Below are 25,892 nucleotides of genomic sequence, written 5' to 3'. Positions count from 1 at the left end.
CCACAAACACATTATCAGAGGGTATTAAGTAAGAGAAAACAATGTAATCTTGTAGGATTAAGTGTGTGACTTCTGTGCATCTGATATTTCTGTTTGAGCTTTCTCTTGCTGACAAGGTGGTAAAGAATCACTGTTACTTTAGGGTTCCTTATCTGTAGGATTCGTGTCTTTGCAGCTCATTAAGAAGTTTTCTAATGACTAGAAAGTAAACAGTGCCAAATTACAGGACTGTGAGAAAGGTCTTGTGTACATAGATGCGAATGAAGCATGTTAAACAATTATCTAGTTATATATATATTTGTCATACTGAGGACCTGCGTGCCTAGTTGGTCAAGGTGGTCAGTTTTTCCCCAAAGAGGCCAGTGTGCTCAACTCAACATTAATTTTGCTACATCCAAATGAAGAATGGTATAAGAGTTATATGTGTATGAACATCAATCATCAACCATACCTCCTGGCACCTCCCCACTTGATCCAGTCATTCAGGCTACTGCAAGAAAACGGACTCCAGCTCTGCATTAGGGTGGTGGCTGACGTGGCTACTGGGGACATTAGTTGCCAAGCAAAGAAAAATAGTCTTCTTCAGGCGACTATTCTCCCCTAAATGCCTTCCCGCCGGCTAGAATGTAAATCGCCAGAGGGATGGCACTCGGATAGCTTCGGCTTTCAGAAGTCACCCGAAGTTGCCTCACGTGGAAACTTAAGGCATCGATCTAAGTGCCATCCTGCCGGCGATTTACATTATAGCCGTCCGGAGGATTTAGGGAAGATTAGTCACCCAAAGAAGAGGCGATTTGTAGATAGGCGACTAATATCCCCCCAGTAGCCACGTCTGCCACCACCCTTAGCCAGTCTGACCCATCAGGTATAAAGCTAAATATGTCAATGTTCTCCCATATTAGACAAGGAGTTTAATGGGCAAAACTGTGCATTGGTATTTGACTTAAAACTGAAATGGGTAATCCATGACCCTCAAAATGCTGCTGAATTGTAATTTCAAATTTCTTTTGACAGCTGCCCAACATCCCCTAAATGATAGCAGTTTGGCCAGCTGGGTTAAGCTGGCCATAGATGCAAAGATCCGATCATACGAATTCTCGATTCGTACAATTTTCGGATTGTGTGTGAAGTGTACCGACATCTGTCGTGCCATGCCAATCGGTCATTCAATGGATTGGACAGGTTAGAAAATTTCTGTCGGCTGCCGATAATATCTCTGCATGTATTGCAGATCTGACGATCTTCAGTGTGAGACTGTCACCAGCTTTTGTCGGACATAACATTCGTAAGATTATTGTAGGGGCAGAACATTGGCTGATCTGTTCTTTTTCTACTTTATTTGATCTGAAAGGTTAGTGGCAGGTCGGGAGATGGGGAAGTCTGATCGTTCGAGGATTCAAGCGATCAGATCTTTGCATCTATGGCCAGCTAGAGGCATATCTAATGTGTACTGAAACACCAACATGACCCAATATCGTCAGGTGCTGGGCCTTGTGAAGCTCTGTGAGTTGTGCTGAGCTCAGGGATGGTGTGAGGAACATCAGCTGACCCACATGCTCTACATCCCTCAACTTACATTGAAATCCACTTATTTAGCTCATTGTCCAAATGAATGATCCAGGGCTACTGAGATCTAATAATTTGTCAGTTCAATATGGCAAAAGCTGTTACATTTGTACTTTGTTTCTTCCAATAGACAGCACTCCAGCTATGGAGTGGTGTCTATTGGAAGAAATTTGTGTATCATAGTGGAGCCCTTGTGAACAGGCTTAATGACGTGCACCCAATTATACATTTGGCTGAAAGAGTAAGTTCGGCTGGACTGGAATGGTTGTCCCAGGAAAAAAGTGGGTGACTGATGCCTGCCATGAGGACACCTATTGAATTATACGTATCATTATTTATTTATTTAATGCAAACAGATTACTCAATGCAATTTGCAAATGGAAAGCCATTTTAATGAAATATAGGCCCCTCAATAATAGCATCTATTGTACTGCAGATTGAATCTTACCGTTCTCTGTGGACATGTATTTTTCTTGATAATCTGCGTAGCTGTCGGCCATGTGAGTTAACTGACTTGGAGACGTCTTGGTTCCTATTTGGGGCTGGATAACACCATTCCTTAATTAGCTTCCCAACTGCATTATAAATGTCATTATTTCTTTATCTGTCACTTAGAGATACAGAAATCAACCAATTACATACCAAAGGATTTGCAGGAAAATAGAAGCTATTTTTTGGACCAACGCCTGAAGGAATTTCGCTTATGCTTTCATTTGTCTGCTTGACAGAAGGAGGAAAACACATTTTTTGAGATATTTTGAGATATTTGTCCTCTTGGCCACCTTTTTAAAATCCAAGCATCTGAGAAATATTTATCTTTACGGTCATCAACAATATAACATAGAAGGACTGCACACACGAAGCAAAAGGAAAGAGAAGGAATTGACTTAAACCACTGCGAAGGAAAAGTAATTCTAGCAGAAAAGAAGATCACTGTTCTGTGTATCTATGTAACTCTTCACAGTGCAAACAAGAGTGAAAACCATTACCATATAGCTGACTGATACTTTCTGAAGGCTCAAGGACTGACGCTGCAGGGACTGTCTCAGGAACATTTCATCCTTTATAGCATGAAAGCTAAAGAAATTAAAACAAAAAACACATATGTTAAATTATTTTAAAGGGATGGTCTAGTTGCAACTAGAGCTGTTGATTGCCCCCCTCTCATTGGCAATGGCATTTTAGAGCAACAAATGCCTGAATCAGTGAATGTACGAGTCTAGATGACCATTGCAATGAATGACGGCAAAAAAAACCCAGCAAATGTTGTTAACAGGTTACATTATTCTAGTTTTACATTCAGTTTTTCATGTTATCTGACTAATCACCAAGCAAGATGATAAAATAGCTTTAAAGAAGAACTAAACTCTAATAATAAATGTGGCTAAAAATGTCATATTTTATTAACTGGATTTATTGCACCAGCCTAAGGTTTCATCTTGTCAATAGCAGCAATGATCCAGGACTTCAAACTTGTCACAGGGGGTCACCATCTTGGAAAGTGTCTGCGACACTCACATGCTCAGTGGGCTCTGAGCAGCCGTTGAGAAGCTAAACTTAGGGGTCGTTGCAAATTATCCAGCAGAAAATAAGGTTTGTCTGTAATATAAGCTGAGGCAACTGATGCTAGTTGCACTGGTTTCTGAGCTGCCATGTAGTAATTATATGTATTAATTACAAATCAGCCTTATATTGTGACATTTATATTATATGTGTACTGCATATTGTGAGTGGGTCCCTAAGCTCAGTAAGTGACAGCAGCAAAGAGCATGTGCAGTAAATCAACATAAAAGAAGATGGGGAGCTACTGGAGCATCTTTGGAGACACAGATCTTCCCTGCTAAAAGGCTGTGGTTGCCTTGAGCTGGTATAGAAGCCAAAAACATAATGTACATTTTTAGCCTACTTCTTTAGTTAAGCTTTAGTTATGGAATTATGGACAAAATGTTCCAAAGTGGCCAAACAAATCTGAGCAGGAATGGGCATTAATTCTTCTCCATTTGTCTGGAGGAAATGGAGGTCACATGTAATAGCTCTTATGGGAGATCACTGCTTATAGCTCAGGATGCTACATTTGATGGGTTGCTCTAAAGATGAAAATTTAATAAGATTTTATATTACAGCTTCTCTTTATCATCACAGAGCACCAGAGATGGATTAGTAAGTGGCTTGGTAATGCTTCTATGTTCTCCTAAATGCACGATCCATCACTTCAGTTGTAAGGCTGTGCATTAAAAAGTTTGAAATCAGGCACATGTATGTGTCCAAAAAAGCAGCTTACCCTACAGATACCTGTCTAGGACTGGGCAGAAATGTATACATTGGATGAGGACTTCTTGGCCCAAGGATGAAGATTTCCTGAGTCTACATCGGCCCCTATTAAGAATGTATGAGGTTAACCCAATTTGACCTAAGTAGAGCAATTTGACCCAAGTAGAGCAAAGATCAACTTATTTCACCCTCACCAAATCAGCAGTTCTTCCAGTGGATGGATTTACCAATAAACGAATAACTATAGAAGAAAAAGTAATGCAAGGGGAACAGTTCACGATCCCATATAGAATGTCAAACAAAATATATGTCCCATAGTCCAAAATTTCATAAAATTCAAATGTTTATTCAATTTAACATAATAACATTTTAAAGTTAGTACATACTGACACCCAGGTGGGTCATATGGGGTCAGTATGTACTAATCTTTACATGTTATTATGTTAAATTGAATAAACATTTACATTTTCTGAAATCTTGGGCTATGCGACATACTGTATATTTTGTTTGACGATTATTTAATGGTGCCTTGGGAATTGGGGCACGTCCCTGCTACCTTTTTTTGGGACTGATAGCATAGACTCCCCCATCTCTTTAAGAATCCCATATGGAATGTGTTGCCATGTCTTCAGTAGGGATGCACCGAATCCAAGATCTGTACGGGATTCAACCAGTATTCTGCCTTTTTCAGCAGGATTTGTATTCAGCCGAATCCTTCTGCCCGGCCAAATCGATTCTGAATCCTAATTTGCATATGCAAAATAGTGGTGGGAAGGGAAATCGTGTGACTTTTTGTCACAAAACATGGAAGTAAAAAAGGTTTTCCCCTCCCTATCCCTAATTTGCATATGCAAATTATGATTTGTATTCGCTTCAGTATGTGGCTGAATATTTCACGAAGAATTCGGGGTTTGGCCAAATTCAAAATAGTGGATTCGGTGAATGCAGAACGTGGAAATGTTGCATAAGTGTTTAAGAAAAGCACTGGAAACCCAACTCTTCACTGAAATATAGCTTAAAAAATACACAATAGGTATTGTGAAATCAGTATATCATTTAAAAAAAATATATGAGAAACTGTAATGTAGTTCAATGTATTTCAGAACTAAGACACTTGTGGAGACACAGACAAACACTGAATGATAAGGGGAATGTTTAATATGACAAAAGATAGCGAAAGGGAAAATATGACTCAAAGCGCAAACAGGTAAAATAGGGCACGTGAAATGAAAGTAAATGAGGGGTAGATAACGGACAACAGGTATCCTTTTGCTTATCATACAAGGGCCACAAATCATAAAGCTGTCTTCACTTATCTGTGCTCTGTGTTACTTGCTGAGACCATACCACAAGGTTACAATTGTAGTCAGCTATTAGCAGCATCAGGCCAACCAAGGCAATATAATTAGTCAATCATTTCTAAACTAATCTGAAGAAACTACTCTCATTTTTTGTATTTTTTTTTCTTGTCTCTATTTCTTTTAACATTCCCTAAGGAATGAAAAAAAAAAAAAAAATCTTATCGCTAATAAGTGAAACAACAACAAACCTTATCTCATTATGTTAGGGACTATTATACAGGAAACCAAGAGTCTCATTCATTAAAGAATAAAATTTATTAAACACTAGACGAAGGTTAAATGTATTCAGAGGTTGTTGGTGGTTCCAATTTATTTTCGGTTCTGATTGATTTAGTCAATGTTCCCTGGTACTACACCCTTCTACCTACCCCAAGGCAAAATACAGAATAGTTGCCTTCCCTTCAATTAAAACTATACTTCAATGTACGGGTATGACATCTGCAATCTTGAAACCGGTTATCCAAAAAACTCAAAATTATAGGTAGGCCATCTAGCATATTGATTTCAATCAAATTATTCACTTTTTTAATAATTATTTCCTTTTTCCTCTGTAATATTAAAACAGTAGCTTGTACTCAATTCCAACTAATATAATTAATCCTTATTGGAGGCAAAACAATCCAATTGGGTTTATTTCATTTTTAAATTATTTTTTTTGTAGAAATAAGGTATGGAATTCGAAATTACAGAAAGATCCCTTTTCTGGCAAACCACAGGTCCCGAGTATCATGGATAACAGGTCCCATTAGGGTTGCTACCGGGCCGGTATTTTACCGGCCTAGCCGGTAAAACACCTGCCAAGGCTGGGGCTGGTATTACAAATTTGCCGGCAATGTAGTTGTCGGTAATTTGTAATACCCTTAAGAAAAAGCCCTTGGCCCGCCCGCAATTCGCTCAGTAGGTTCCTTTTTTTTCAGGCTTCTGGCGAACGCGTGTGTCGCTCCAACCCATTTTGCATCATTGTGCGTGACTCAGCCCCTTTTGCATCCCAGCCTGCCCCCTTTTGTTCTGGTCCCCCCACCGGCCGGTAAACATTTTTTAGAAAAGGTGGCAACCCTAGGTCCCATATCTGTATAACAATTCGGTGTCACTAATATATACCTTTGTTTCAAGATCTCAAATTTCTTCTCCCATGTTCTGTTTACCCGGTCCAGCTCCCTTCGAAGCCTATAAAGAAAGCAAACATGCATTTTATACTGTAGTGAAATGACATATGATAACTTTAGCACACGTGGGAATGCAGCAGTACCGTTCTATATCTTTTTCTTGCTCTTCTTTAACTGTTGCAAGTTTCTTAAGCTGAGCAAGTAGCATTTCAGTATCTCTGCTCACATCCTGAAATACAATAGGAAAAAGTTAAAGGGATTCTGTCATGATTTTTATGGTGTCGTTTTTATTTCTAAACAACACTATTTACACTGCAAACAATTCACTCTACCGTGTAAAATTTCATTCCTGAACCAGCAAGTGTATTTTTTTTAATTTATAATATTGGTGCGTAGGCGCCATCTCAGGTCATTTTGCCTGGTCATGTGCTTTCAGAAAGAGCCAGCACTTTTAAGGGCTATTCCACACGGGGAGATAGCGACGCGTTTGCGGTCGCGGCGACAAAGCGCCTGAAAAAGCCTGGCGAGGCATTTTCAGGCGACTGTTGAAAAGCGCATCGCCTCGTGTGGTTAGCACAGGCGTTTTTACATAGGCGCCCATACAAAACTGTCGCCTGCGCCGGTCGCGGCGCTTTGTCGCCGCGACCGCAAACGCGTCGCTATCTCCCCGTGTGGACTAGCCCTAAATGGAACTGCTTTCTGGCAGGCTGTTGTTTCTCCTCCTCAATGTAACTGAATGTGTCTCAGTGGGACTTGGCTTTTTACTATTGAGTGCTGTTCTTATATCTAGCAGGGAGCTGTTATCTTGAGTTAGGGAGCTCTTATCTGGTTACCTTCAAATTGTTCTGTTGTTATGCTGCTGGGGGGGGGGAAGGGACAGGGGTGATATCACTCCAACTTGCAGTACAGCAGTAAAGAGTGACTGAAGTTTATCAGAGCACAAGTCACATAATTGGGGGCAGCTGGAAAACTGACAACACGTCTAGCCCCATGTCAGATTTCAAAATTAAATATAAAATAATCAGTTTGCTCTTTTGAGAAACCGATTTCAGTGCAGAAGTCTGCTGGAGCAGCACTATTATGCGTTTTGAAAAAAAAACAACATATTTTCCCATGACAGTATCCCTTTAAAATATTAAATATACAGATTTTTTCCCAATTATTTTTAATCTGAAATACAGGTATGGGACCTGTTATCCAGAATGCTCGGGACCTGGGGTTTTCTGGATAAGAGACCTTGCTGTAATTTGGATCTTCGTACCTTAACACTACTACAAAATCAAGTAAACAGTAAATGAACCCACTAGTCTGAATTTCCTTCCAATAGGGATTAATTATATCGCAGTTTGGATCAAGGTACTGTTGAATTATTACTAAAAAGGAAATCATTTTTAAAAATTTGGATAATTTGCATAAAATGGAGTCTATTTGAGACAGCCTTTCCTTTCTGGGAAGATCATTTCCTGCTGGCAATCACTTTTGTATAGAATATATATATATATAGTGCTGTAAAGTTGAGAAGGATGTGTGCCTGAATCACAGAGACATTAAAGGGGTTGTTCACCTTTAAATAAACTTTTAGAATGATGTCCCGAATTATTTGTGGTTTTTGAGTTATGTAGCTTTTTATTCAGTAGCTCTCCAGTTTGCAGTTTCAGCAATCTAGTTGATAGGGTACAAATTACCCTAACAACCATGCATTGATTTGAATGGAATATGAATAAGAGAAGGCCTGAATAGAAAGATGAGTAAGAAAATGTTGCAATAACATTACAGTTGTAGCATTACACGGCATTTGTTCTTAGATGGGGTCAGCGACCCCCGTTGGAAAGCTGGAAAGAGTCATAAGAAGGCAAATAATTAAAATCAACTATAAAAAATAAATAATGAAAACCAAATCAAGTTGCTTAGAACTGGACATTCTATAACATACTAAAAGTTGACTTAGAGGTGAACCACCCCTTTAAGTAACTTGCTTAAAGGGGTTGTTCACCTTCCAAACACTTTTTTCAGTTCAGTTGTTTTTAGATTGTTCCCCAGAAATAAAGACTTTTTTCAATTACTTTCCATTATTTCTTTTTTTACTGTTTTTCCAAAATCTAAGTTGAAATTTGAATGTTCGTGTCTCTGGTGTTTGAGTCTGGCAGCTCAGAATTCAGGCGCAGACTCTAAACTGTTACAATTTTACAACATTTAGTTGATACATTTCTCAGCAGCATCTCTGGAGTTTTAGCAACTATTGTATCAATTCTAACAGCTGCCTGTAATGAAACACAGAGATTCTGCTCAGCAGGGACAAAGATAAGAAATGTATCAACTAAAGGTATCCATTTAGAACAGTTTACAGGGTCGGTGACCCCTCCCTCCCAGGGCTGCTTCAGAAGGTGAAAAATGACACTTTACACTTCTAGAAAAACAGTCACACATAGAAAGTCATTGGGAAAAGTCGTTATTTCTGGTGATCTATATAGTTACATAGTTACATAGTTACATAGTTAGTTACATAGTTAAATTAGGTTGAAAAAAGACAAAGTCCATCAAGTTCAACCCCTCCAAATGAAAACCCAGCATCCATACACACACCCCTCCCTACTTTTAATTAAAATTCTATATACCCATACCTATATTAACTATAGAGTTTAGTATCACAATAGCCTTTAATATTATGTCTGTCCAAAAAATCATCCAAGCCATTCTTAAAGGCATTAACTGAATCAGCCATCACAACATCAGCCGGCAGTGCATTCCACAACCTCACTGTCCTGACTGTGAAGAACCCTCTACGTTGCTTCAAATGAAAGTTCTTTTCTTCTAGTCTAAAGGGGTGGCCTCTGGTACGGTGATCCACTTTATGGGTAAAAAGGTCCCCTGCCATTTGTCTATAATGTCCTCTAATGTACTTGTAAAGTGTAATCATGTCCCCTCGCAAGCGCCTTTTTTCCAGAGAAAACAACCCCAACCTTGACAGTCTACCCTCATAATTTAAGTCTTCCGTCCCTCTAACCAATTTAGTTGCACGTCTCTGCACTCTCTCCAGCTCATTTATATCCCTCTTAAGGACTGGAGTCCAAAACTGAACTGCATACTCCAGATGAGGCCTTACCAGGGACCTATAAAGAGGCATAATTATGTTTTCATCCCTTGAGTTAATGCCCTTTTTTATGCAAGACAGAACTTTATTTGCTTTAGTAGCCACAGAATGACACTGCCCAGAATTAGACAACGTGTTATCTACAAAGACCCCTAGATCCTTTTCATTTAAGGAAACTCCCAACACATTGCCATTTAGTGTATAACTTGCATTTATATTATTTTTGCCAAAGTGCATAACCTTGCATTTATCAACATTGAACCTCATTTTCCAGTTTGCTGCCCAGTTTTCCAGTTTAGACAGATCACTTTGCAAAGTGGCAGCATCCTGCATGGAACCTATAGTTCTGCACAATTTAGTATCATCTGCAAAAATAGAAACAGTACTTTCAATGCCCACCTCCAGGTCATTAATAAACAAGTTGAAAAGCAAGGGACCTAGTACAGAGCCCTGCGGTACTCCACTAACAACACTGGTCCAATTAGAAAATGTTCCATTTACCACCACTCTTTGTAGTCTATCTTTTAGCCAGTTCGCTATCCAGGTACAAATACTATGTTCCAGGCCAACATTCCTTAATTTAACCAGTAACCTTTTGTGTGGCACTGTATCAAATGCTTTAGCAAAGTCTAAGTAAATCACATCCACTGCCATCCCAGAATCGAGGTCTCTACTTACATTCTCGTAAAAAGAAATTAAGTTAGTCTGGCAAGATCTATTACGCATAAAACCATGCTGGCACAAACTCATAGTATTATGATTTGCTATGAAGTCCAGTATCTTATCCTTTATTAACCCTTCGAAAAGCTTTCCTAATACTGACGTCAGACTAACTGGCCTATAGTTTTGAGGCTGAGAACGGGATCCTTTTTTGAATAGAGGCACCACATTAGCAATTCGCCAGTCTCTTGGCACAATACCAGATCTCAATGAATCCTGAAAAATTAAGTAAAGAGGTTTGGCAATCACAGAGCTAAGCTCGCTAATTACCCTGGGATGAAAACAACTAGTTGTTTGAAGGTGAACCACCCCTTTAAGCCAATTAGAAATCAATGTGGATTGCTGAAGTCGTCTGGAAGGAGCAAACCGAGGTCCAGATCTTCCACAGAATGGTGGTAACATAGCAGACACTCACTTAATACAGCCTATGTTGCAGCATCAACATGTAAGTGTATGGTGAAGAGAAGAACCTGAAGTTTTGTACTTTAATTTTTATGGGTCATGCCAGTGCAATGCTGCTAATAAAGAACATAGAGTTGTGACTCTTCTGGTCACTATCTAGACTCTTGCTGTGAGCATAAAAATATATGTGACATACTGATGACTTAACTGGAGGGCTCTTTGTCTTTGCTGATTGCTGTTTTCTTTTCATAGATTCTGCTTCCTGAATGTGCTTCAGTTTTTGTCTCTGCTCTTCAAGTATTCTACTTTCGTATTCTTGTTGCATTCGATCTTGCTGAAATAAATTGGCATGCATTATTTGACTTTCAGAAGAACAAATTTTGGGCCAGATTCAGTTCAGTGAGAAAAAGTTATCTCATCGTTTATCATGTAAAAACTCAAATTCAATTTGAGGAGAAAAATCGTTTCTCCTAATTCAGTTTGTTTTTTCCCCATAGACATCAATAGAGTTTTTAAATGATAAACAGTGAGATAACTTTTCTGAGCTGTATCTCAAATTAAATCTCATCCATGACTTTTCAAGTGAAAAAACTTTTTCTTCCTGGATTGAATCTAGCCCAATATCTTGTATTTTTGTCATAACTTCATACATTTAGGAAAGATAAAGGTCCTGGGGCTGAACACCCCATAACCAAATCTGTATACTGGCCTATATGTAACTACAACTTGCACACAACCCATTAGTCTTTGACTTGGCCCAAAACCTACTTTCCTGCAGGAACATGGAAATGGAGATGAATGAGACAAGACATGGCATTGGTATTATCAAAAGAATATATTCTGCTAGATCCAACACAAAAAGCAGAAAATAAGCTTACACTCTGTACCCACACCAGCCCAAAGATCTAGGTTAATACTCCAAGCTGTCAAGTGAATGAAACCTCTTTTTGCAAGAACTGACATCAAAACTTAATTCAAGAAAATTAATTCAAATTGGCCTGAATAATTACAAATAAACACTGTATTGCTGTAATGAAATAACACCCACTATAGAGTCCTACAAAGTGGCCAGGCTTTGGCAGAAAGACCCCAATTCTCTGACCATGTAGGTGGTTCACAGATACCTGCCTAGGTTCCTGCGGCCCATAGCAGGCTCACATTCCTCCCACTTCCTGAAGTTCAAAGAGATGTTTTTTTCCCTCCTGATTGATCTGCGGAGGGACATCACTTCTGCCCAACTGTGACATCACTTCCAGGCTTCATCTGTCCCCAGGTTGGGTTTAAGGTTCGGGTAGAGCCAGGCCTGGACTGGCAGTCAAAATAGGCGGGCCTGGGTAGAGCAAATAGTGCCGGGTAGCGGGGACAGCGAGTCCCGGTTGGGTGCGGATCTGCCAAACCAGACCTGCACAGGACTCTAACCCACTGGAATGTGCTCTCCTAACCCTTTCATTAGTTTATTCATCCTGCAGAAAACAGCGATGGAAAGACTCTGCATCGAGGCATTTCCCCTAATATTTTCCAGGAAAGTATTTGACAAACTGGCAAATTTTTAAAAGAAGTTTAATGTGTGAATTTGTCAGTATTTTAAATGTAGTGTTAGTGCTCAGTGCAACAGCACTGAATACTAAAAAGTATTCACATTTCCCTTTAGGCATCAGTTCTGACAATTATTTTCCATGTTGGAACGACTCCATTCCAGCACTGAAAATAAATTGTTAAAACTGCAACCATTGATATTTTTTAACAAGTGCCATATACTGATACTGAGCTTTGTTGATTAATCAGCATCTAAATGCAAAATAATACATAAACAAACAATTTAAACATTAATAAGAATACCCTTGTATTACTCCAGCAATTTATACTTAGCCCATGAAAACAAGGGCATGCTATTCTGATTCACACCGGCAGGGCATTATAGGCTGAACTTTAAACTCTGCAGCCTCTGCATTAGATTGAACCCTGCTCCTGTGCACTTAAAGGCATCACTTTGTTTTGTCAGCTGCTGACACATTCTGCTTTCTCTGCACTCATCTATATGGTCATCTTTTTGACAGGAGCAAACATGAGGCTCTCGGCTTCTTTCAGACCACAATTTTTATGACCCCTGCCATTGACAAGTCCCTTTGTTGTGAGCTACACAATAGATATAATGATGTGTAATAACCCTACATGGGTTTTAAATCTTTTAATCGGACTCATTATGTGAAAAGACTGTTTGCAGAATGAACATTTTTTTTTTCATGAACTCAATGCACTTTATTATGAAGTTAGAAAACAGGAAATAAATATGTATGTACTAGTAAAGTTCATACAGTACAACATTATCTTCTTCCCCTCCACTTTCACATTATAACCTGGCTTTGCAGGGATTTAATAGGCCAATGTTAATATTGACAAACAGAGCATCATCCAATCAACATTAATGTTATAGAATAAAGAACTAAAGCAATACCTTTTGATTACAGGGCGAGGAGAGCAGGACTTTAAAGGGATAGTAACAACAAAAAATGTAAGTGTTTTTAAGTAAAATAATGTACTGTTGCATCGCACTGGTAAAACTGTTGTGTTTGCTTCAGAAAAACTACTATAGTTTATATTAATAAGCAGCTGTGTAGCCACAGTTGTTTCCATTCACAGCAGATACCACAAGCTCTGAGGAATACAATGCACTCAGTTCTTACACAGGAAGATAAACAGGAGTCAAATGCAAGTCAAGACTCTACAGAAATATATAATGAATGCAATTGAACTTTATCAACAGAAAATGTAAAAAAAATAGATATTTTCGTTTTTAGACGTTACTGGTCCTTCAAAAGGCAGCATACCCCCTTGTTTAAAATTAATTTTATATGATAAAGACTTGTGCTAAACATACATTTTGCTTATTGTTTTCATTACATAATACTTATGTTTTATTTCTTGAACTGATCATGGCAAAAAAATAAAACATTTGTCTTTTAAATTATTATTATTATTATGTATATTATAAAATGCCAGTATATTCCGAAGCATTGTACAATAAATGAGTGTATACATTAAGGGGCAGTTTATAAAGGGTCGAATAGTAAATTCTAATTTTTGAGTTTCAAAATTCCCACATTCAAATTTTAATCCCCCTATTCGAATGTAAATTGGAATGTGAGATTTATCACACCTCGACCATGGAAACAGTCCTAATTCGAATATTCTCCACCTAAAACCTGCCGAGTTCATGTACAAGTCAATGGCAAAGGTCCGCTGAGCTATTTGGAGATGTTAATAGCCTTCCTGACATTCGAGTATTTTTTTCGGGAAGAAAAATTTTCGGCTCAGAACCTATTGATCGAATATTAGCCATTCACATTTTTTCTTAAATAACCTCCCAGTCGAATTGTGATTATATTCGAATTTTAAAAAACTCACATGAATTCAAAATTCAACCTTTGATAAATGCGCCTCCCCACATACAAAAACAAGTGGAGAAGAGAGTCCTACCCAACAGAGTTTACAATATAAATGTTATAAGTTCTAAATGCCCCAGGGTAATTTTACCAAGAGTTTATTGCCTTTTCTTCAAATAAATGACAGAAACATATAGTTGCTTAAGTTGATTGAGGCGCAAGGCACAGCATACTCCGTAGGGTTGCCACCTTTTGGTTTATGGCTCTCCGGGAAGGAGGAGTAGGTGGTGATGTCACGGAAGTGGGATAGATGATGCCAGGGCGGGACTTTGACTTTAGGTGGCCACTTTGAGGTGTGCAATATTGGGCTAATACTAATATTAATACTTGGGCCAACAATCTAATTATAATTGGAGCTGTGCAACTTGTTGGGATGAGGACCACATCAACACACAGATACAGTCCTCAATCCGACACACAAACATCAAACCTGCCCAATCAATATCTGCTAGATTATCAGGCACCGTACACCACCAAAAACTGCTTGGTCCGGAAGACTGAGAAACTTTTATCAGCCCATGTATGACCATCTATGGGGCAAATTCACTATGCGCCGAAGCACCTAACACTAGCGTCAATTCGCTAGCGTTAGTCATTTTCGTTACTTCGCAAATTCACTAACGAATGCTGGCGTAAATTCGCTAGTGTTACTTTGCACCCTTACGCCTGGCGAATTTGTGCAACGGACGTAAATACGCAAATTCACTAACTTGCGCAGTGTACTGAACGCTACCTTTTACGCTAGACTTCCTTCGCCACCTCAGACCAGGCGAAGCGCAATAGAGTAGATAGGGATTGTTTCAAAAAAAGTTCAAATTTTTTCTAAGTCCCAAAAACCGCTGGCGTTTTTTCTATATTATGGGTGATAGGCTGAAAAAGATCGAAAAATTTTTTGGGGCTCCCCTCCTTCCCCCCTACATTTCCTAACTCATGGCAACTTAACTATACAGTGGGCACATGTGTAGGGCAAAATAAAAATTTTATTTGATGTTTTGAAGGTTTCCCAGGCATTTGTAGTGATTGTACGTATTCCTCCATTGAAATTTGAATTTGGCGCCGTATGCAAATTAACCATTGCTAGCATAACTTCGCTTCACTTAGCGAATCAACGTTAGCGCAACTTCGCAACCTTACGCTACCCCTGAGCGCAACTTTGGATTTTAGTGAATTTGCGGAGCGCTGGCAAAACTACGCCTGGCGAAGTGCGGCGAAGTTACACCTGGCGCAACTACGAATCTTAGTGAATAAATCAGTCTGTGACCCACAGAATAGGTTCCAATTGGAGCAGGAAAACAGTAGGTTGCGGGACTCATACATAAATCATTAAATAACTAAAAACAGTATGGTGGATTTGTTATTAAAAGCGCAATTCTCTTAATTAGTAACTGGAAACTTGGAAGCATATTCTGGGTAGAAATACCCTGTGTCAGTCGCAATGCTTAGCTTTAAACCTCAATTTCCCCTTAGCACAATAGCTGGTTTCATGTTTCCTGAAACAAATATCTGACGAAGTCCCTATTGTACCGAGTTATTAATATTACCATCAATGCTATGTAAGTTCTTGTTTCACGTGAGTCAACAAAATCATAGACTGTAACACGAGAATATAGTGCTTGACTCCATGTAAAGATAGATAACTGTGAGCAAATAGGCTTCTTCATAAATAAATATCAAGCTTTATGAAGTCTCTGAATTAGATGCAGGTGTCCAAAACGTTTTATGTGCTTATAGAACAACCAGTCACTGTTACAACTTACAGTGCAAACAAAAGGACAAAATGTGTGCTAGCATTATGCAAGGAGGTTTAATGGTTAATGCAGGGACTGCTTCACAATGATTATTTATTTTAAATATCTTACCAGGAAAAGGCATAATGTAAAACAAACCAACAAATCTCATTTCAAGTGTTGGGTATGAATACAGAAGAGCAAGATAGACAAGAAAGATAGGGGCTAATATTAACAGCTTATTTAAACAGTTCCACTCTTTACAAAACCAAATAAAGCAGGCGCACAACTGGCACTTAGCAGAATGAGGTGAGTTGCTCAAATAAGTACCATCCAGCAGGCTAAATTAATAATAAGAAATGTTATTGTTGTGATGCCACGGCAAATCCTTTGTCTTTCTGTCCTAATACTGGGCCAGACATCCACAATGATAAACATAAATACACCTCTCTGCAAGTAGAAAAGGTGGGTTCCATTCTTGGCTCTGGTTAGATGCCCATGCCCCTTAAGCTACTACACCACTCACCATACTGACTTCATTAGGACATTTAAACAATAAAGTAAATCTATGAGAAGAGATAAAGAAGGTCATGGCCGTCAACCAAAGAAAAAAAAAGATAAAAGGAATTAAGGGAGAACTAAACCTTAAAAATGAATATGGCTAAAAATGCCATATTTATATACTGAACTTATTGCACAAAAACATTTTCCCCCTCTATTTTCTCCTAAGTGAAAAAGGGTAGGGAAAAATAAAGATTTGTGAAAATCACATACAACTGGATTGTGGAAGGTATTCCTTCTGCCTGAAAAACGTTTCACCTTTAAGATTTCAAGCCTTTGGCCCACAGAAGAGAATGGTTTTCATCTGCCGAAACATTTTTGGTGGAAATGTAGGGGAAATCTTTGGTAAATGAAAGTTGAAGTTGTTTTTGACTTTTTGCAAAAAGATGTACAAAATAAATAATTTCATTTTGAAAATAAGTTGTGAAAAAGGTTTACTTTGCCAAAGATTTGTGAAATATTTTCCCTACAGGAAAACATAACAGGGGGATATCCTTATAATAACATTTCATAAATCTACCCATGAATCATAGTTGAGTAATAATACACTTGGTAAATCATGTCTACAATCTTAAACTATAATCTGTAATCTCAGACACTTTACTGCTGATTCAATGTGAGATAGTTTTAGCTAAAGCTGATTGACAGAATCAGACAGATCCGCTATGATATAAAAGGCCTCAGATTCTCAGATTTTCTCCACACTTGTACAAAAATATTGTATTTATCAACTTCCCTTTAAATGTAAATTTAGGGATCTCTCACCCTTCAGATACCAAAATTCTCACTCCTAAATCTCCTCTTTCCCTTTTCAACTCTTGAGCCTGAAGCCTCAAAACTTCTCCTATCCTCTTCATCAACAACTTGCTTACTTGATCCTATACCATCACCTCTACTAAAACATTGTGCCCCTGTCCTTACTCATATATTCAATTCCTCGCTAACTTCTGATGCTTTCCCCTGTTTATTCAAACAGGCTTGTGTCAAGCCCAATCTGAAAAAGGCTACATTGGACCCATCCTGTTTGTCGAAGTACTACCCTGTCTCTCTCTTACCACTAGTCTCTAGACTTCTGGAACGTATCGACTTTTCCCGTATTACTATCTTTCTCCGCACCAATAATCTGCTTGAACCTATGCAGTCTGGCTTTCAGACTGCCTTATGTAGAGTTGCAAACAATCTCCAGACTGCTAAGGCCAAAGAGCATTACTCTATTCTCATTCTCCTGAACTTATCTTCTGCTTTTGATACTGTTAACCATTCTGTTTTAATGCATGTTGTCCATTCAATCGGTATCCATGATCAAGTTGCATCCTGGTTCTCTTCCTACCTTTCTGACCACTCCTTCTCTGTTATTATTGCAAACAAATCCTCTCTCCCTGTTCATCTTAATGTGGGGGTGCCTCAATGTTCTGTACTTGGTCCTCTGTTGTTCTCCTTGTACACTCTCTCTTTAGGAGACCTAATATCTTCATTTGGGCTTTAATATCACCTGTATGCCGATTACATCCAGGTAAGTGCCTTACCTTGTGCAGCTTTTCATTTCCAAATGTTGCCTGAATGTTAGCCTTCGATCCACTTAGACTGTAAGCGCTACGGGGCAGGGACCTCCTTCCCACTATGTCTCTTACCACATAGCACTTAAGCTCTTTGTTCTGATATGAGCTCTGTGTATATTCATTGGGTGATTTTTTATATTGCACTTTTATGCATGGTAAAGCGCTGCGGCTCCTTAACAGCGCTTTACAAATAATGTTAAACATACATATATCTAGTATAGGTAAACTGGACTTGCTGAGTTCAGTTGTTTTAGATTTACCTATACTAGATATACCATGACCTGGATGAATGAAAATCATCATAGTCATATTAAACATACATAGATACATCTTAGTAAGCTTCCATGTTTATGCTCTGAAGGGAGCAAATAATTATATGTATTGTCTTAGGCTGGCTTTCATTAAATACTTCATTTTAGCAAGAAAATAAAAAATATATTCAAAATTCCAGCATATTAATTAGCAAATTACCATGAGTAAAGTGTGCTCATGCTTTTGTTGTTAAAAGAAAAAGACATTGTAATTTAGGTGGCTGCTTTCAGTACTTGCCACTACTTTGAATAATTCTCTCACTTAGAAACATTTGTGATATAATGACTTTCAAATTGTGGGATAATTACAAGACCTTCATTTAAAGCTGTGTTTTAGTTCATGGCTAATGTAATACTGAGCAAAAAGGTTAATACACAAATCACTTTATATTAAAACTCAAAGGCAAATTTACTAATTTTCAAATTTGTGTTTTTCTGAAGGTCCATCACAAAAACAAATCTTCAATAAACTTGATCGAGAAGAAATACTTCATTGCCATGAAAATCACATTATTACATTTATTTTTCAAATCCATGTCAAATTACGAAGAAGCTTGAACAGTCCTAATACACATCCCATTGACTTAAAAATAATTTTGCCAGATTTGTTGCAGAATTTTTTTATTTCTAAATTTTATTTAAAATATTTTCAATTCTTAAATCTGAAAAACTCTAGTTTGGAAAACTCAAATTTTAATCTATTTTAATTTGTGCTTTTTTTGCAGTCATGTTATCGTAGCAGGGCAAAAATTTAAATTCCAACTTGGCTCGGAGGCTTAAACATGAAAACTCACCAAACTCGAATGTGCACTTATTTATGAAAAAAGAATCTCATTATCCCATTCACTTTCAATGAGGCTGAAAATATTGAATGTTTTTTAATAAACTGGGAAAATAAATTAATAAATAAAGTTGTCAGAGACCATTACCACTGACTTCTATACAACCTTGCCAGCTTTTACTTGCCAAATTTTTCTGGCGACTTTTCGTGGTTGTATTCTTTAATAAATGACCACTATTTGAGGTTACAAAGAACATTTTCAAGTATATTCGAACTCCTGTTTTGTAGCATGTTTTTTCGAATCGTGAAAAAAAACTAAAACTCTATTTTGATAAATCTGCCCCTTAATATTTGTGCCAAACTATGGATAATCTCATAAAGAAATAACACTAGTGTTTTCATTTTTTTTAGTTGAAAGCCAAATTAGGTTTTATCCATTTAATTTGCAATTAGCAGGGAAGTTACATCTTGAAACAATACTTCCTCTGAAAATATTTGTAACTAAAAATAAGACCTGTTTCCGTTTCACTAACAGTTGTATGACTGGTTTATATTTATAAATATATTTATACATTTAGATCTAAATTTAATTACAAATGACTAGTTCTCCTTATTTAAGATTGCATGGAAGAGAAAGCCCTCTCATAGTATCAGTATTACAATAATGCTGAATTATAAGATAACAACGACTGTTTTATTACATATTATATCGTACAGAGCAAACAATTCATAGAGCCAAAAACAAACAGCTTGCACCTGCTTGACAATCTCCTCACATAATGGAGAAGAACGTATGAATGCTGGAGTATATGGGGGTGAGATGTGATACTGCCTAGTTAACATCAGAGCACTTGGAAAATAGTTGATAAAACAGTCGGTTTTTATGGAATCACAACAGCCCTTACTACGAATGGTAACTTTTTGTGAAGTGCTTTCTGCAAGATAAAGACGATTATATTTACATATTCATTAGCAGAATGGCCCCAGGAGGTGTCAATAAACAGTTCATTAATGCTAATCAGCTTGATCCTGTCACCAGTTTCACAGGCAGATTTTACATGGGCAATCGACACTTCTCAAAGCTTATTCAGGATGCCGGTGAAGGTGAGTGACTCCACAGTCCACAGAGATTAAGGGTCTGATTTATCAATTTACGAAATTTGGGTTTATAACATGATTCAAGGTTTTTTTGTGTGCTAAAAATCCCAAATTCCAATTATGACTTCAAATCAAGTATTTATTAAGCTACAAAACACAAAAAGTAAAAAAGTTTGTGAGGTCATGTAGAAGTCAATGGGAAGTTATTTATTAAATTTGGGTTTTTGAGGGTTTTAAAAAAATGTTGATCTCGTAAATTCACAAATTTGAGGTATCTGAGTTTTCCCATAATTTCATTCAATCAAGTTTTTTTCATTCATCTATTTTTAATATTTAAGCAAACATTCAAGTTTTTTTTAATATATAGGCCTCTAAGGGAAGATTTAGCAAAGGTTCAATTGTTATAAGGTTATAAAGACCTTCTTAGCGGCGCGGTCTTATGCTACCATTCCCTATATCATTGGCCCTGCTTACCTTCTTTATGTTGTGCAGTGGTACATACTTTTTACTTTACTATTTACTATTGGGTAAAGATGCACCGAATCTACTATTTTAGGATTCTGCCAAATCCTGAATCCTCTGTGAAAGATTTGGCCGAATACCAAACCGAATCCAAATCCAAATTTGCATATGTAAATTAGGGAAACAAAGGGAAAAGAGAGATAAAGGAGTCAAAAAAATGTTGACTTCCTTGTTTTTGTGGTGAAAAGTCATGTGATTTTTTGGATTTGGTTCGGCCAGGCACTTGGATGCCGTCAAATTCAAATCCTGCTGAAACTTGAACCGAATCCTGGATTTGGTGCATCCCTATTATTGGGAGCGTATGGTAAAACCTTCTAAACCTGCTACAACTTCAACATCACCAAAGTATTATTCGTGACAGAGATGATGAATGTTCATAGCACAGAGGGAACACTCACATGATGTAAAAGGGCACAAAACCCAAAGGCAGCCAGAGACCCTTGTTATAGAATAAGTAATGTGCACTATTTAAATAGACAGTGTACTTATAGTTTGCACAAATAGTGATTGGGCATACCCCTGGAACACAACAGCCCCACCCAAATGGATATCCTTATTTATTGTGGCTAGAGTCTCCAACTCACAAACACTGTTCAAATGCCCCATTTTCACTCAGGCACCTTCAGTTTACACATAATGCAATCTCCTATTGAATAAATGTGCCTGACCTAGCAATTGTTGGACACCAAGTTTTTTTGCTATGTTTTGCCATTCATGTATTCCCATAACCTGCAACATCTGAGTTTTTTTTCGGATAACGGATCTTTCTGTAATTTGGATCTTCATACCTTAAATCTACTAGAAAATCGTGTAAACATTTAATTTAGTTGCACCTGAGGAAGGGGTTGGTCCCCGAAAGCTTGTGCGTTTAATACTTCTACAAATAAATGTGCTAAAGGCATTGCCTAGCTGAACCAGTGTGCTTCTTCCCTAATTGGAATCTGTTGCTGTGTTGGGCTTGGAAGCGGCCTGGGATATGGATGCACCCTGCAATATGAAGTAAGTGGTGTGTGGCAAATCAAAAAGTGTAGCTGAAATTTAATAAACCCACATAGGCTGGCTGTGCTTCCAATAAGGATTAATTATACCCAGTTTGGATCAAATACAAGGTACTGTTTAATTACTACAGAGAAAAAAGAAATCTTTTTTTTAAGATTTGAATTATTTAATTATAATGGACTCTATGGGAGATGGCCTTTCTATAATTCTGAGCTTTTTGGATAACAGCTTTCCGGATAATGGATCCCATACCTGAATTACAGCTCCCCAGACTTGCATTATACCCCCTGAGACTTGCATTACACTTTTTGAGGTTCTGTTGCTTTTTATTGATCAATTTGTATATAAATTGCAGGTTTTAAAGATGTACCCTGCCAAGTGGCACGGATGTGAATGGACTGCAATCACAGCTTGACTGGCAGACATTCTAAAAATTCAAAATGGCTTGAAATGTAAAGATCTACTTGTTGGTTTGTCTGTGGATTTTATACAATATCTGCTTTATTAGTTTTGGTTTATTGACAAATAATGTTTTCTTTGGTGTGCATACATGATGAGCAAAGTATCTAAATGCATTGTAAACTAACTTAAAGCATGCCTTATCCGGATATCGTTAGCCAGAAAACTCCGAAGAGAAAGGCCATTACCCAATGATAATTCTATTTTTTTTAAACTATTTCCTTTTTTGCTGTAATAATAAAAACAGTAGTTTGTACTTGTACTTTTCCTATTCCTTACATAATTGATTTTTAGTAGGCTTAAGGTGTGAAAATCCAAATTAAGGAAAGACCTCTTACCTGGAAAACGCCAGGTCCCAACATTCCAAATAATACATCCTGTATATGTATCATGTTTCTGTATTGGGATTATTGGACCGGCCAGATATCGATCAATCAAGTTTGATTTTTTTGTACGATCCAGGACCGCATCGACTAGTTGATACGGTCCTGCGACCCGTCGGAGCCCATTCATAGTATTGTAATCCGATTGCTCGGCCCCACGGCCGAACGTTCGGATTCATCCGATATCACCCCGCCGTTAGTGAGCATATTGGGTTAAGATCCGCTCATTTTGCGACCTTGCCAAACGAGCGGATCTTATAGTGTATGGCCACCTTTACACTGTGTACGGCTCCAATGGCAGCATCACTAACAAATAACTGCTGTTTTATTTTTTTGTAAACATTCCCCCCCTTAACCTACACTCCCAACCCAGGATAACTTTAGGGTCCAACATGAACACATAATGAACTGTGCAGACCATGGAGGGATAGATCTGTCAATCACACTGGTAGGGGACACTGCGATTCTATAGGCTTAAGTACTAATGCAAATAGTATTTCAGCTTATATATGATGTCACTGTCTCGGCCCAGCATGACTCTCCCTGGCCTGCACAGTTCTGTGTAACTGAGCGTCAGACAGAGGTGTAACTACAACATACTAAGCCCCATAATTAATGGGGCCCCCCAAAACTTTGGTAAACAGACATAACCATATAGAAATTGCTTATTAGTCCCCACTGCTTATGAGTGCCCCACGTGGCCCCTTTATTTCCTACCCCGCCCCAGCAATCTCGGGGTGAACTTTCTGTATACATGGGTAACACCCTTGGCTGGGCCTCAACGTTCTCTCTGAGCTGTGAACTCATGCATGTGCTCTGTAATTGTAGCCATACACACAACAGATTGCGCAGTATGTGCTTGAACCCACCCACTCCTCTGCACACACAGTTTGTAAAAGTGTGCACCAAAGGTGATTTTTGTGCCTTTATCATTCAACAAATAAGGTGGAACATTGACTGGGGGTGTTACTGATATTGACATGTCATGTAAATTTAAAGAATCAACACATGATCAACTGTTGTGAACCAGTATAATAAGTGCCCAGCCATTGTTGGATTTAGAACTAATGTGCCTTGTGTTCATTATGGTACATTTTACACAGATGCTATGTACAAAAGGATCCCCATAGAGGAATTGTCTTCTTCCCTCAGTATGTTTCGCCACAAAGCGACACTGCTCTTAGGAACTCATTATATATTACAAAAGGGCACTTATTCTTAAGCTTTTCAGTTTTACCATAAGGATGAATAGTAGATGTTACGGTTAGAAAAATAATGTTTAACATACACAATATTGGCTTAATGTGCTATCCATGGCTGTAAATTTACCATGAAATGATTTGCTTCATTAAATAATAAGATTGCACTTGATATCAATTGGCCGCTGAAACTGTAGATTTACTGGTAACATATTTATCTGTTTATATGCTTTTCATTTGCTAGAGGCACAGCTAGAGGTTTCCCTTATCGCAACATGTGCCTGGTTCCCACCGAGTGTCACAATTCCTGAAAATAAGTGTGATTAATATGATGGAGCAAACAGCTTGTGTAATAGGGACAAGATGCAATCAATTAAGGCAATTCATTCGTGGATACGTAAATGAGAGACACCAAGCGCTGACCTGTTACTTGCCGTTCTTAGAATGGCGTTAACTAGTCTATAGAAATAAGGGAGTGTCTGCATCTGAAGTATTTTCCATTGTATATATTTATTTTATTCTATTGCTTTTACCTTTTGAATCTGATTTTTTTGAACATTTGCAGCTGGAAACGTAGGGAAGTATTTACTTAAACTCAGATTTATCTCATCTTTTTATTAAACCAAGCTCAACCAAACTCCCAGCCACTATTTTAACGTATTTATTAATAAAATAAATAGAAAAATTGGGTGTGGGAAAAGACTCGATAAAATCGAGCAAAAACTTGAAAAACTGCTTATTTTTTTGGATTTGAAGGCCGAATTGCTTGATTTTTCTGGGTAATTGCCTGAAAACCCCAAATTTTTTGGATAACCAGACAAAACCCATCGAAGATCACGATATCTTCAAATTTGTAAAATGGACATTTGCCATTAACTTCTACGTGACCTCGGCAGGTTTGAGATAGTGGATTTTCGGATTCAGGTTATTAGTAGCTTTGGGGTATAATAAATCTTGAAAAAAATCGAGTTATTTTTCCTTTAAAAATTTGAGTTTTGCCCCCAAAAAACCTCAACCAGAAAAAAATCGAGCTTTAGTAAATAGAGGGAAGATCAAGATAATCAAAATATGTGTACTCTTACTATTTTTTTTTAGAAAAAAATACAAACTTGTGCTGCATATTTATTATATTACAGGTACAGAAATGGGACCTGTTATACAGAATGCTCGGCACATGGAATTTGCCTAATCTCCATATATTAAATCAAAACTTTCTGGATAATGGGTTTCCAGATAATGGCCCTCATACCTGTTATCTGGAAACTCATTATCCAGAATGCTCCGAATTATGGAAATGCTGTCTCCCATAGACTCCACAATAATCAAATAATCCATATTTTTAAAAATGTTTTTCTTTTTCTCTGTAATAATAAAACAGTAGCTTGTACTTCATCCCAACTAAGATATAATTAATCCTTATTGGAAGCAAAACCAGCTTATTGGTTTTATTTAATGTTTACATAATTTTCTAGTAGACTTAAGGTATGAAGATTCAAATTATGGAAAGATCCATTATCCAGAATACCCCAGGTCCCGAGCATTCTGGATAACAGGTCCGATAATATGATTTATTTTCTGGAATGCTTGGGACCTGGGGTTTTCCAGGTTTTTTTTCCTAAATTTGGATGTCCATACCTTAAATCAGCTAAAAATAATTTAAACATTAAATAAATCCAATATGATTTTGTTGCCATCAATAGGGATTCAAACAGCTTAGTTACCATCAAGTACAAATTACTGCTTATTATTATAATTAATACCATATTGTAATAGTATATTGCTCCACTACAAGAAAGAGACAGAAGCAAAATAAATACTTTACGTCTGTTAATTAATATCCAGGCTCAGGTCAGATAAAGTGGGATTTAAGGCCACAGAAGTTCAGGTTGCTAAATAGTAAACATGTATAAATATAGACAGAAATCTATAGCCTCTCCCTACCTTTTTACCATTTCGATTTTCAGCTTAGGACCTTCTATACCTTATTGTTCCATACCATACTTGTTTTTAAAAGTATGGTAAAAGTTCTTTGAGTGAAAAATAAGGCAAATGATTGTAGATTATTAATAACTTGAACATGTATAAATGAAATCTACCAACAATATGCATGTTACACAGGCCCTCTGCTATGATTTCAAAGCAATAAAATTATATTTTTAAAAAATATATAATTTTAAAAAAGCATTAAACCCCAAAAGGCCTAATGTGTTTCATGGGTACCTCCCTTTAATAAGGAGTTTGTTGAAAGGAACAGTAACGTCAAAAAATTTAAGTGTTTTAAAGTAATACAAATATAATGCAGTGTTGTCCTGCACTGGTATAACTGGTGTGTT

General features: G+C 37.6%; 1 protein-coding gene across 4 annotated transcripts in view; it reads right to left on the bottom strand.

Annotated features, from left to right (window-relative positions):
* The window catches only part of c10orf67.L (chromosome 10 open reading frame 67 L homeolog), an 81,560-nt gene that overhangs the window by 16,368 nt on the left and 39,300 nt on the right, over nucleotides 1-25,892 (bottom strand). For 2 of the 4 annotated variants that reach the window (XM_018267264.2, XM_018267269.2), the window contains exons 11-16: nucleotides 10,714-10,851; nucleotides 6,448-6,533; nucleotides 6,300-6,365; nucleotides 2,556-2,643; nucleotides 2,209-2,286; nucleotides 2,015-2,108 (exon numbers count right to left, since the gene is read on the bottom strand). In XM_018267264.2, coding sequence (XP_018122753.1) covers nucleotides 2,015-2,108; nucleotides 2,209-2,286; nucleotides 2,556-2,643; nucleotides 6,300-6,365; nucleotides 6,448-6,533; nucleotides 10,714-10,851 — 550 coding nt within the window. The remainder of the gene's footprint in view (nucleotides 1-2,014; nucleotides 2,109-2,208; nucleotides 2,287-2,555; nucleotides 2,644-6,299; nucleotides 6,366-6,447; nucleotides 6,534-10,713; nucleotides 10,852-25,892) is intronic. The other 2 variants (XM_018267266.2, XM_018267265.2) reach the window with 2 other exon arrangements.

The sequence above is a fragment of the Xenopus laevis genome, chromosome 6L, assembly GCF_017654675.1.
Source record: "Xenopus laevis strain J_2021 chromosome 6L, Xenopus_laevis_v10.1, whole genome shotgun sequence".
In the NCBI taxonomy this organism is placed as follows: domain Eukaryota; kingdom Metazoa; phylum Chordata; class Amphibia; order Anura; family Pipidae; genus Xenopus; species Xenopus laevis.
Note: the sequence above shows the minus strand (reverse complement) of the source record. Positions and strands in the feature narration are given on the sequence as shown.